The 12,613-nt window shown below is 49.8% G+C and overlaps 2 protein-coding genes across 3 annotated transcripts in view; both read right to left on the bottom strand.

The window, feature by feature from the left end:
* SLC35E2B (solute carrier family 35 member E2B) overlaps positions 1 to 10,214 on the bottom strand; it is a 30,502-nt gene extending 20,288 nt beyond the window's left edge. For both annotated transcript variants that reach the window (XM_084785158.1, XM_084785157.1), the window contains exons 1-4: positions 9,974 to 10,214; positions 3,459 to 3,933; positions 3,166 to 3,301; positions 2,503 to 2,630 (exon numbers count right to left, since the gene is read on the bottom strand). In XM_084785158.1, the coding sequence (XP_084641284.1) occupies positions 2,503 to 2,630; positions 3,166 to 3,301; positions 3,459 to 3,780 (586 nt within the window). In that variant the 5' untranslated portion in view covers positions 3,781 to 3,933; positions 9,974 to 10,214. The remainder of the gene's footprint in view (positions 1 to 2,502; positions 2,631 to 3,165; positions 3,302 to 3,458; positions 3,934 to 9,973) is intronic.
* On the bottom strand, positions 5,300 to 5,662 carry LOC311599331 (ubiquitin-like protein 5). The gene has a single exon (XM_084785166.1). The coding sequence runs from the start codon at positions 5,621 to 5,623 to the stop codon at positions 5,402 to 5,404; it is 222 nt and encodes a 73-aa protein (XP_084641292.1). The 5' UTR covers positions 5,624 to 5,662; the 3' UTR covers positions 5,300 to 5,401.
* Positions 10,215 to 12,613: the final 2,399 nt, after the last annotated feature.

Here is a 12,613-nt window from a genome sequence, read left to right as displayed (position 1 = left end):
AGTGCTTGGGATGTAGTAGGTTGTGGGGATTAGAGTGGCTTAGTTTAGTTTACTAGTACATTAGTAGCAGTTTAGATTCTGCCCAGCGCAGTGCTTGCAGCTTTGAATTACACTTCAGTCTCACTGCGTTGGTTATTTGTATCTGTTATTGGCTTCCTAGGCCATACAGATGTATTAACTGCAACACCGAGTCGACTTCCATGTCAAGTCAGTGAGATTCTCAGCTACCACACGATGGTCAAATGCCTCTTGGGGAGATGTTGACAAATAACCAGGATACTACTTTCAGTAAACACAGACTCCCTTTAAAACCTAGCACCTCACCACACACCTGTGATCCCAGCATGGGAGGCAGAGGCAGGTGGATCTCTGTGAGTCGAGGGCAGCCTGGTCGACAAAGCAAGCCCAGGACAGCCAAGGCTACACAGAGAAACCCTGTCTTGTAAAAGTAACTTTGATTCTCCTGGCTCAGTTGTTGTCTGGGAGGCTGACTGCCTCCTTCTGCTAACATGGACCTAGTCCTGGAAGCTTCTAGCCTCTGTACAATCTAACCTAGGTCTAGAATGTTTTCAGCTGCTGAGGCTGCTTAATAAGCTCAGCCTTCCTTGTTCTTTCTGAGCTCTGGTTCCACTCAGCTGATCTGGCTCCAACTCCTCTCCCAGCTGACTGACTTAATCTGGCTGCTGAGCAATGGCCCCAGACTAACTCAGCCATCTGCTCTAATATGGTGTCCTCTCATTTTCTGGCTCATTCTGTCTTCACCTGAGTTCTCTGAAACCCATCTCTCTATTACTGTCCTGTTAAAAACTGCCTCCTCTCTCCGTAAAAACTGCCTCCTTTCTCTGTAAAAACTGCCTCCTAAGCAGCTTCCCTTTCCTCTCTCCTCTCATGAGTTGGGTTCTGCCTATTCTGTCAGTCCTCTGATTCGTCACCTTTTCTGCCACTCAATAAGACATCACTTTTAAACATGGGTGCTTCCTTCTACAAACTAACTTTCCCTTCATTTGGGATTTAAAGGCCAGGACCTAAGCTTTTCTTTACCTGATATTTGCTCTACACCAGGCTGGCCTTGAACTCAGATCTGTTTGCCTGTCTCCTGGATTAAAGGCATGTTTCTATTCCAGTCAGACCACACAGACCTAGATCCTTGAATGTGATCTCTTGCCAGAGCAGCCATGTTCTGAATTAACATTCCTGTACACTGTCTTGAAAAACAAAATGGAACAAAAAACTAGTTACTTCAACCATTCTTCAATGCATCCCTAACAAGATTCCTTTTTGATAAATTTTACCAACTTTTTTTTTTTTTTTTTGAGACAGGGTTTCTCTGTGTAACAGCCCTGGCTGACCTCTGCCCCCAAAGCCTGAGTGCTGAGATTACAGGTGTGCACCGTTGCGCCTGGCTTGAAACAGTACTTGTATAAGGGTAACTTGATACGATTCGTTTGTTTCATGCTGCTTGTGATTTTTAGGAACTGGTCTTGACCCTTGTGGCTGCTGGGAACTGAACTCAGGACCTTTGGAAAAGCAGCCAGTGCTTGTAACCTGTGTGCCATCTCTCCAGCCCACTGATTTTTTATTTTAAAAAGTTGTTCTCACTGATGTCTGTGTGTATGTATCTATGTGACTGTGTGTCACGTGTGTGCATGTGACCTCAACAGCCAGAAGAGAGTGCTGGGCTCCTGGAGCTGGAGCAGCAGGCAGCTGTGAGCCTCAAATACAGATCCTGAGAACTAAACCCGGGTCCTCTAGAAGAGCAGCCAGTGCTCTTAACCACTGAGCCATCTTTCTATGCCTGAATATGCTGATTTTTAAAGGTCCATGTGGGGCGGGCACTGAGGAGATAGTGGATCAGGACACTGGCTGCTCTCGCAGAGGACCTGGGATAATTCACTCTGCCCCTAGGTCGACTCACACCCTTTGTAAATCCAGCTCCAGGAAACCCTTGGGCATCAGGCACCAGACATGGAAGCTAAACAGTGGTGGTGCAAGTCTCTAATCCCAGCCTGGTCTATAGAGCAAGTTCTAGAACAGTGAAGGCTACATGGAGCAACTCTGCCAAAATAAAAACAAAAACGAATCACAGAGCTCCCTGGGGACGTCAGGTGACGGTCTACTAAAGCGGTCCCTATCACTGAATATGGGCAGTGCCTGTGTCTCCTGGAGGTGAAAGCCTGATGTTCACTTCCCAGCTCCCTTCCCCTCCCGACCCAGCTGGGAGCCTGAAGCACAAGCCGCCTCTGACCCTGACTCTCCCACAAGAGCAGCCCTAGCACCCAGCAGGCTCGACGAAGCATTTGCTCAGAGCACTGCAGGAGACCACATGTGGCCGCATGGAAAACTTTTCCAGAAGTGAGAGCAAGTGATGGCCGCACTGGTTGGCTGCAGGCCTGCCACTGTTCACTGCCCTGAAAAGCTCTGGAAAGCCGAACAGGATGTCAGTGACACTGCAGGCGGGAAGGGTGAGGGGGGAGCCCGGCAAGAGGGCAGGAGCGTCCTTACCCGTGTATTCCCCAAGAATCATCCGGGACATGATCACAGTGAAAATGGGAGCCGAGCTCTTCACAGTCTCAGCAAAGGACACCGCCACGTTCTTCAGGCTCACCAGCCCCAAAACCACCGTTGCAAACCTCAGAACCAGAAAACAGAGCCGTGAGAACAGAGACTCTAGCTGCTCAGCCATGACCGGAGGGCATGCCCCAGGTGAGGGCTACATTGCACTCAAAATAGCAAACACCTTCCCTCCCACCACTACGTAATCACCTTTTTTTTTTGGGGGGGGGGGCGGGTCTCACTATGTAGCTCTGGCTTTCCTGGAACTCACTATTAGACCAGACTGATTCTGAATTCACAGAGATCCACCAGCCACTGTCTCCCACGTCCTGGGATTAAAGGCGTGCGCCATCACACTCAGTTGAATTATTTTTTTATGGTCCCCTTATAAAAGAATCTAAAGAAGGCTTGTGAGATTAAAGGCCACAAACCTAAAGTCTAACTGACGGTGTTCCACAGTTGGATGGCCCTGTAACTGTACCCTGTGCCCTGAACACAGCACTATTCACCAAGGCCTTGAATTGGGTTTCCACACTTAGTAACTAGAAAGGAATTTTATATCTATGTACAAATGAATAAATAAAAGAATTAAGTCAATCAACATATTTTTACCTCATGAGGCCCACGAACAGCATGGTCATGATGAAGTTGGGAGGATACGCAAGCCGGGGTTTGTGCTGATATAAACAGCAAGGAACAAATATTTTGACACATCCAATTAACGTCGTTGACAACATCTGCACAGCACCTGTGGAGGGAGGCGTCGGCCAGGCTGAGAACAAGGCTCCTGCACATGCGCACTGAACACCACCTTCCTTCCAGAAGCACATCAGGCTCAGTCCCGTGTTCCTTTAGCCCTTTCCCTCCCTCCCGGTGGCGCTGGAGCCGCCAGGAATGCGCATTACCTAACATGCTGGGTTCTCCCTCCAACAGGGACAGGATGTACTTGTTGAGAAACAGCGTACAGAAGCTGAAGAAGAACCAGAGGGTGAGGTAGATGAGAGCCCGTGAACTCCACACGCCCAGGTCCGACTCGATGACAGTAGTCTCTGTGATGGTAACGGTGAGCAGGCTCTCCTCTGGGCCGCCATCACCTCTGGTAAAGGCAATTTTCTCACTCCGGTGACCAAAAAGCGAGGCCCAAGTGAGCAGAGGTTTTCCTTTTGGCTCTTCTTCACAGCCAGCTGCTGTCTCTTCCAGCGTTGGGGATTTTGCTGCTGATGACATGCTGAGGCCACTTGTGAGGCGTGAATCTTAAGGACGGACCACATGGATCAAACCGACTGCCCAGACAGAGGGACACAGTTGGAGGCAGCAGTCCTGGTCTGCACAAACGGGGACCCCAACATGCCTGTCTCCAGCAAAGTAAGAAAGCAGAGGCTAAAACGTTAAGAAAAGAAACCGCATTACTAATTTTGAACATCTTATATTCTTTGTAATCTTCTGCATAAGATGCGTGTATGCACCTGAGCGTGAGCTGCCATGTGGGTGCTGGGAAGTGAACCCAGGTCCTCTGAAAGAACAGCCAGTGCTCTTAACTGCTGAGCCATCTCTCCAATCTCTCCAGCCTTGCAACGCAACAAGTTTTTTGTTTTTTTGGGGGGGGGGGTTTTTGAAACAGAGTTTCTCTGTGTAGCCTTGGCTATCCTGGACTCGCTTTGTAGACCAGGCTGGCCTCGAACTCACATCGATCCACCTGCCTCTGCCTCCTGAGTGCTGGGATTAAAGGTGTGTGCCACCACGCCCTGCTCAACAAGTATTCTTAACCACTCACCCCACCCCTTTTTGAGGCTCACTGCAGACATTATCTCTGATTATGCATCCAGCCTCAGCCTTCTGGATGTCAGGTTTCCACCTCACCAGCACCCTGGTTCATACTTTCATGTTTGCATGTGCTTGACTCATGTCAAGTTCCTGAAGGATGCACGCACTGCCTGCCCATGAAGACCTCACCTCGGCACTGTGCTCACCCACCTGAGGTACAGGGCCCTGCCGCTCAGCTGGGGCAGTTTACAGTCTGTCCTGCTCCCTGTGCGGTCACCCGTTGCCACCCACGGGTTTGCCAAGTCTCATCAGTGCCCTGGTGCCACCTGATCCTAGCAGGTGTGAATCTATCTCCCACGCTGACCCCCAGTACACAGGAGAAGCCTTGCGGGGTCCCAGGCCGTCGTGGGTACAGCACTGCTCCTCTAACCCTCAGGGGCTGTCACCCCTGACCTTCATCTGACGCCATGCTCTTCCTCCTCATCACTGGCAACGCCACAACTGGGCTCTCGTGACAACCAGCTGGAGGCCCTGTGCTGGGATGAAGAAAGAATTCAAGCTCCTCCATATCCTTTTCCTGCCCATGGGAGCAGTCTGACTGAAGATGAAGTGGCCATCTTACTATCTGGTAGCATCTAAGTACAGAAACAAAAGCCACTGACAAGACGATGGAACAAAGCCAACACCTTGGGACACCCATGGCCCTGCAATCACCCCTCCTAGGCTTCTTATTGCAGGAGCTGAGGAACCTTTGAGAATCCAAAGACTTTTTTTTTTTTTGAGAGGTAGAGGTAAAATTTATTACTGACACACCAGAAGTCCTAATTGTTTTTTGTTTTGTTTTGTTTTTTTTCAGCTGAGGAACCTTTGAGAATCCAAAGACTTTTTTTTTTTTTTTTGAGAGGTAGAGGTAAAATTTATTACTGACACACCAGAAGTCCTAATTGTTTTTTGTTTTGTTTTGTTTTGTTTTTTTTCAGCATCAAAGCTTTTATTCACGTGAATTGTTAAAAATGAACATCTACACCAGTGTAAAGGAGGGTGGGAGAGCAAGGCAGGGCGGGGCCAGGTGGAGGACTTCCCTCTATTGGTAATAAAGCTCCAGGTTCATCCCATCATGGATTTCATAATCTCCCAGAGACACGTGGTCCTTAAAAATCGTGTACCACTTTTTAAGAACGATCTTATTCCAACGGGTGCCGGTTTGGGCCGCTATCAGTTTCTTCAAGTCCCCGATGGTGTCATCGGTGTTGCACTTAACGCGAACTTTCTTTCCTAGACGGTCGTTGCAAACCACCTCAATCATTGTGGCTCTAATCTCCACGAACCTAACGACGACACAACTTGTCAGAAGTCCCAATTGTTGATGTGTCAGGGTCTCTCAGCACTCGGGAGGCAAAGGACCGACTTTTTTTTTTTTTAAGTATTTTGAAAGAGAGTTTCTCCATGTAGACTTGGCTGTCCTGGACTCAGTGTAGACCAGGCTGTTCTCAAACTCAGAGATCCGCCTGCCTCTGCCTCCCTGAGTGCTGGGACTACAGGCGTGTGCCACCCCACCCAGCTCCCTCAGACATTTTAAATAGCCACTCTGTCCCACGCTCTGGCCCTCCACAGCCTCTTATCTGGGGTCTGCAACTCTAGCCTTCACCTATATCTCACTGACGGCTCCATATCAAGACTCCCAACAATCCAGGGGACACTACCCCAACACAAAGTCAGCACTCAGCTTCTCACCCTGTGCCCATCTGCAGGGAACACAAGAGCGACATCCAACACCAGGACAGCTCAGTGGGCACCTCAGCTGTGGGCTCCCCGACTCCCGCAGGCTGTCTCCTGGTCTCCACACCTGCACCATGGCACACATCCCACCACACAGTAAGTAAAATCTCATTTTATTTTGTCTTTATTTTCCCCCCAGAGCTGAGGACTGAACCCAGCCTTGCAAGCGCTCTACCACTGAGTTAATTCCCAACCCCCTAATTTTAAAAATGTATAAAACATTGGCAAACATCCATCATGCCGACAAACACAGAGATGAGTGAAGCTCCCTGTTCTCAGCATTGGCAGACAATGCAAGCAGGTTACAAATATTGCAGAACGAAGCTGGAGTTCCAATGTGTAGATTCTTGCACACTTGCTCTTGTCCTCTGCTGAGGTAGTGTGCCCACCAAGAAGCCCTATGAGGCCACAGGAATTTACAAGGACCAACATCTCATGCCTGGTTAAGAAGCCAGGGGCTGATTTCCTGGAGCAATAATTTAATCAAGAGGACAATTTTAATCAGAGTCCTGCACATTGGCACAGCAAATCATCCCTTTGTGCCATTACAGGCAACATCCCCTACTTACAGACCAGCGCACGCACCCTTTACTAACCAACGCTTGGGGTGAGCTACTCAGAGTACCCACTCACGCCCTTCAAGTGTTTCTGCTGGCTTGCTCTCGGGGGTGGAGACACCCATTGTGGCCTGTGTACATGCATATCGTTATAAGACGCTGTACAGACCTCACACCCACTTCCTTCCGCACTTGTCTGAGACCTTCCAGCCAGAGCCTTCCTGCCCACACAGTTCTTCCTGTCTCCTTCCTCGCTGCACAACATCACTACTGCGAACCACCCAACCCTCCGCTGTGCACACAGTCACAGCCAACATCACCAGAGTAGAGCCCGACCCTCCCCATGCAACCATGCCTGATCAACACACGGACAAGGCGCTGAAGCTCCAGCCCTGGCAGAGTGTGGCTCATCCAGGCCTGACCTAGCTCAGAGTTCACTGCCCACAATTCGTTTCAGTTACATCTTAGCCTGCAAAGAGCTGAAGATCAGCTGAGATCTGGCAAGAAGCTGCTTGCATTTAAGAACTCACAGTTGATCTGACCTACATGGGCCTGGAAGCCAGTTAGAGCTGCTGAACTTGAACTTGTGGTGTGTAGAACAGCAGCCACCTACCCTGTCACTGACTGTAATGGTGTGGGTCACCATGCCCCTCTCAGATATACAGAAGAAAAATTTAAACTAAGCTGTAACTTCCCTTCCACTGGCTTTATTAAAACTCCCGTGCTAGCTGGGCGTGGTGGTGCATGGCTTTAATCCCAGCACTCTGGAGGCAAAGGCAGGTGGATCACTAAAAGTTTAAGGCCAGCCTGGTCTATAAAAATAAATCCAGGACAGCCAGGGTGACACAGAGAAACCTTTGGGGGGGGGGGGGGAAGAAACAAAAAGACTCTCATGCTGGCCAGGCAGTGGTGGTGCACACCTTTAATCTCAGTACTCAAGACACAGAGACAAGGGGAATCTCTGAGTTGGAAGGTCCAGGAGAACCAGGGCTACACAGACAAACACTATCTCAAAACAACAACAAAAACAAACAAAAAGATGCCTTGCTGACCAGACTTGTCTTCTATTCTAGGCTCTGTCATCAATGTGTATACAGAGCTGGAAGTAACCAAGCCATACAATATTCTAGACCTACAGCAAAGACACGAGGCCAACGCTACAGAAGCCAGCAGTCCCTCACCTCACCCCGAACGCTAGGAAGGTTACTTTTATTATTTACTCATTTATTTACTTAATGTATATGAGCGCTCAATGTGTATGCACACCTGTAGGACCTCTGGAAAAGCAGCCAATGCTCTTAACTGTTTTTTTTAAAAGGATTTATTTTTTTATTATTATGTATACAGTACTCTGTCTTCATGTACACCCGCAGGGCAGGAGCGGGCATTACAACACATTATAGATGGTTATGAGCCACCATGTGCTTGCTGGGAATTGAACTCAGGACCTCCGGAAGAACAGTCAGTGTGCTTAACCTCTGAGCCGAGCCATCTCTCCAGCCCCAACTGCTGATTTTTTTTGAAACAGGATCTTAAAGGGTGGCCCGGGTTGGCCTTGATGATGAGAGTTCTCTTGTATCAGCCTCCAGGATGCTGGAGTCACAGGCATACACCACCATACCTGACTCGAGGCCATTTTTTCTACATTCTAGCTCCATGGACCCTAGATTAAGACCCCTGTTATTCGGCTGGTATGATTGCTCAGGATTGACTTTCTTTTTTTTGCTTTTTCAAGGCAGGGTTTCTCTCTGTGTGGCCTTGACTGTAACTGTGCTGGAACTCACTCTGTAGGCCAGGCTTGGCCTCGAGCTCACAGAGAACTAAATGCCTCTGCCTCCCGACTGCTGGTAATAAAGGTGTGCACCACCACTGGCCAGCAATAAGGGACTTTGTGACAACCCACCACTACATATACGCCACAACACATTTGCTCACACATTTTTTACTACAAGTCTGTCCTTAGTGAGCCGGGTGTGGTGGCGCGCACCTTTAATCCCAGCACTCAGGAGGCAGAGGCAGGTGGATCGCTGTGAGTTCGAGGCCAGCCTGGTCTACAAAGTGAGTCCAGGACAGCCAAGGCTACACAGAGAAACCCTGTCTTGAAAAACCAAAATAAATAAATAAATAAAAAAGTCTGTCCTTAGTGAAGGATGTGCCTCACTGGTAGAGGGCTAGCCTAGCATCAAAGCCCAAGGTTCAATCACCTATACAAAATGGATGGACAAGGAAGTGGTGAATGGTGGTGGACAGATGGACAAGAATGGGATTAATAGTGGTAGACAGATGGACAAGGAAGTGGTGAATAGTGGTAGGCAGAAAAGGGGGATATGCTCAGTTCCAAGGCCAGGACATCTGGATTGGCTAGTGAATGCTGGTTTAGAGAAACCATATCAAGTCTGTGCACTCCTGAGAGTTTATCTGTGGGAAATAGCCCAGAAAAGGGCCTAGAAGGGCTCACAATCTGTCCACCCAATCCTGCTTCCAACAGGACACTGGAAGCCCTAGACCACTCAGCACTGGAGAATTTGTACTGAGGGGCAAGTCACTCCTGACTAAGGTGAACACACTGCAGCTCTGCGGCTGTAGGTTAGAGTTTATCACTTCTGAAGAACGGATGCCTTCAGGACTATTTGTGATATGCTCAGATTAAAGGCAGAAAGAGTGCAGGCCATCCACATGACCAGCCACAGCATCTCCATGTGGTGGACAGGTCCTCTATGCAGCTCCCTGTCGGCCCATCCTCTATAGTCTGTCTACACTGGAAAAGTGTCACTTTAATGTAAAAGCCTTCCTGTCTCTTCACTTATGGGCCTTCTTTTGCAATGTAAAACTCTTTCATTCTTTGTAGCCAGGGATACTGGTAGCACAATCCCGTAATTTCAGTACTGACAAGCCTGGGCTACCCTGTCAGATCTTATCTCTCAAAAGAAAAGAAAAAAGAAAGAAAGAAAGAAAGAAAGAAAGAAAAGAAAACACAAACACACACACACATTTTTAATAGAGTACGTTCATCCCATGGACGAGGGCGAGGATTAACAACAAAGCCCAGTGAACAAGGAAAACCCCTGAACTGTAGTGTTTTTGACTCGTTTTATTTTTTTTTTCCCCCCACGTTTCAAGGATTCAAACCATCGACGTTGCATCGAAAACAGTTCAATGCCAGAAAAGAACCGGCTGGGGAAAACACCGCCAGCTGTCTGAAGCTGCGGGTCGGGACCTGGCTGAGCCGCCCAGACACCGACAGATGACAGGGTGCTTGCACCACTGCGGTCGCAGCCCGCCCGGCACCCCGCCGCAGCCCGCCGCAGTGGGCATCCTACCTGTGCGTCCAGCCCGGCGACTGTCGCCACCTGGGCGCCCGGTGCCCACGGTCCCCGACGGGGCTGGGCCCTGAGGGCCGCCACTGGTGTGCACCCCACGCTGCCACCACCGCCGCCGCCTCGGGGGCCGGGCAGCTTCACACAGCGGGGCTCACGGCCAAGGCCGAGGGCTGCACGCCGTCCCGCACCGCGCCAGCAGGAACCCTGAGGGCTTTAGACTTGGACCAGCCTGGGGCGGGAGGGGCGGACCGGAAGTGACGCACAGGAAGCCGCGGCGGACGACTGCGGAAGCGGAAGCCTCACGCGCCTAAGCAGCGCCCCACCCCCGCGGACACACATTGGCACCTTCCAGACCGTCCCACCGCGGCCCGCGCGCGGGGGCGGCCATGGCGCTTGCACGTTACGCCGCCTGTGGTGTGTTTCCCCACGACCCGCGGGCGCGCGGGGCCCCGTGCCCGCCCGTCGGCACCACTCCGGGGGGCCCGCGATGCGGAAGGAACGCTCCGGCCTCCCTCCCCGTCGTCGCCATTTGGTACGACCTAGAACGTTCCACGGAGGCCAGGTCGGGAGGGGTGGCGCCCCTGAGGCTGCGAAGGTACCGACCTCTGCGTCAAACCAGAAAGTCCGGCTTAGGGGAGGCGCTACCGTTCAATGCCGCACAGACCGAGTGGACTAACCCCGCACTCCCGAGTGATGCCGGCCGGGAGCTGCGGGCGGGGCGCTCGATGGCCGAGCCTCGGAGGAGCCGGCGTCAGGCAGCTCCGTGTAGCTAGCAGCGGGGTGGAGGCGCCTTGGCCTCTTTGATCCCCGAAGGTCATTTTTGTGGGGAGGTTGGAGGCTGCGCCTGGCCTCAGCTGATGATCCGCCCTCACGGCTCTCTACTTCTTGTCAAACCTTCATCTCCCACCCACCTCCCACTGGGTTGTTTGAAAACCTTCAGATCTCGCCCAAGAGCAAATTAAAGCGGAGCGTCTTAACCCTTTTCATATGCAAATCAAGCATGTACTGATGACCAACCTTAAGTGTATCTTAAGATAATTCTTTGCTGGGCGCAGAGGCCAAACTGCTCTTTTTAGTGAGTTCTAGGACAACCAGTGCTATGTAGAGGGCCCCTGTCTCAATAAACAAACAAAAAAACCAATTACTTGGTATATATACGATTTTATCACTTAAAATGAAAGGGAACTGCCTTATGAAAAAATGTGCCTTTTTATTTTCTTTTTATTTTATTTTATTTATTTATTTATTTATTTATTTATTTATTTATTTTGGTTTTTCAAGACAGGGTTTCTCTGTGTAGCCTTGGCTGTCCTGGACTCGCTTTGTAGACCAGGCTGGCCTCGAACTCACAGCAATCCGCCTGCCTCTGCCTCCCGAGTGCTGGGATTAAAGGCGTGCGCCACCACACCCGGCTGCCTTTTTATTTTCACACAAATCATTAATTCTTGCCTGAATCTTTGATACTGCCAGACATGGAGTATATTTAACATTTTTCATAGTTAATATTTTGTCTTTGCCAAAATCAACATGTTTGAATTTGCTTAATTTAAGTGTGTTTAGAACCGAATCATTTGAAAATTCTGCCCTAATCACAAGATAAAATTTTCTGATTTTTTTTTAACTCAATTCAGAAACTTGTGCAACCTTTATTATTTACTTTTTTGAGATAGGGTTGTTAGACTCGGATCGTCAGAGTCTATGCCTGGAAGTCCAGTTGGGAGCCAGAGTCCAGAGTCGATGCAAAAGCAAAGGAGTTTTATTGAGCCGACGCACCAGGGTCCACCAAGCTCAGAAGAGTTGGAGGACCTCGTTCTGTAAAAGAGGAGGGTTTAAATACCCTTTACAGAAGCAGAACTCAGCAACTGTGGTTACTTATCAAGTGATAGGCTAACAATAGGTGACGTTTCAGGTGAATGGGGGTCTGAGGTAGTAAATTCCAAGTAGGGTGAGATGGGGGCAGCAAATTCCCGAGGGCAGGGTGGAGATGGAGCCTAGGGGAGAATTATTAACTTTAGCCTGCAATTCTTTTTTTTTTTTTTTTTTTTTTGGTTTTTCGAGATAGGGTTTCTCTGTAGCCCTGGCTGTCCTGGACTCGCTTTGTAGACCAGGCTGGCCTCGAACTCACAGCGATCCACCTGCCTCTGCCTCTCGAGTGCTGAGATTAAAAGCGAGCGCCACCACGACCGGCTCCTGTTGTCCAGTTTTAGCACAGCATTTCCCCCTTGAGTTGTCTGGGGAGTCAAATCATTAACTCCAGGGTGTCTTCTATAAGTGAGGGGTTATAGTGGGTCTTAAGGACCATAAGTTGAACAGCGGACACCCTTTTCTTTATAAAGGGGACTAAGGCATTCATAACACGAGGCCCAAAAGTCACCAACAGCCACAGGAAGCATAAGGGACCAATCAGGGCTGTGATGAGCAAGACTGACCAAGTAACCCTCCTGGAAAGGCTGTCATGGCAGCTCCTTGACTGCCTTCGCTGCCTGTCTGCTAGATGATTGATTAAATAAGATCGGAGCTAATTGGCAACAAAGCTATAATACATAAATGCTGTTTATTGGAAGCGGCAAGGGAGGGGAAGGGGGAGAGCTCAGGGGAGGGGAAGGGGGAGAGCGCAGGGGAGGGGAAGGGGGCGAGCGC

The sequence above is a fragment of the Acomys minous genome (assembly GCF_964271855.1).
Source record: "Acomys minous genome assembly, chromosome: 6".
NCBI lineage: Eukaryota > Metazoa > Chordata > Mammalia > Rodentia > Muridae > Acomys > Acomys minous.
Note: the sequence above shows the minus strand (reverse complement) of the source record. Positions and strands in the feature narration are given on the sequence as shown.

Coding starts and splice junctions, on each gene's coding strand:
- LOC311599331 (XM_084785166.1), bottom strand. CDS start 5,623: ATGATTGAGGTGGTTTGCAACGACCGTCTAGGAAAGAAAGTTCGCGTT.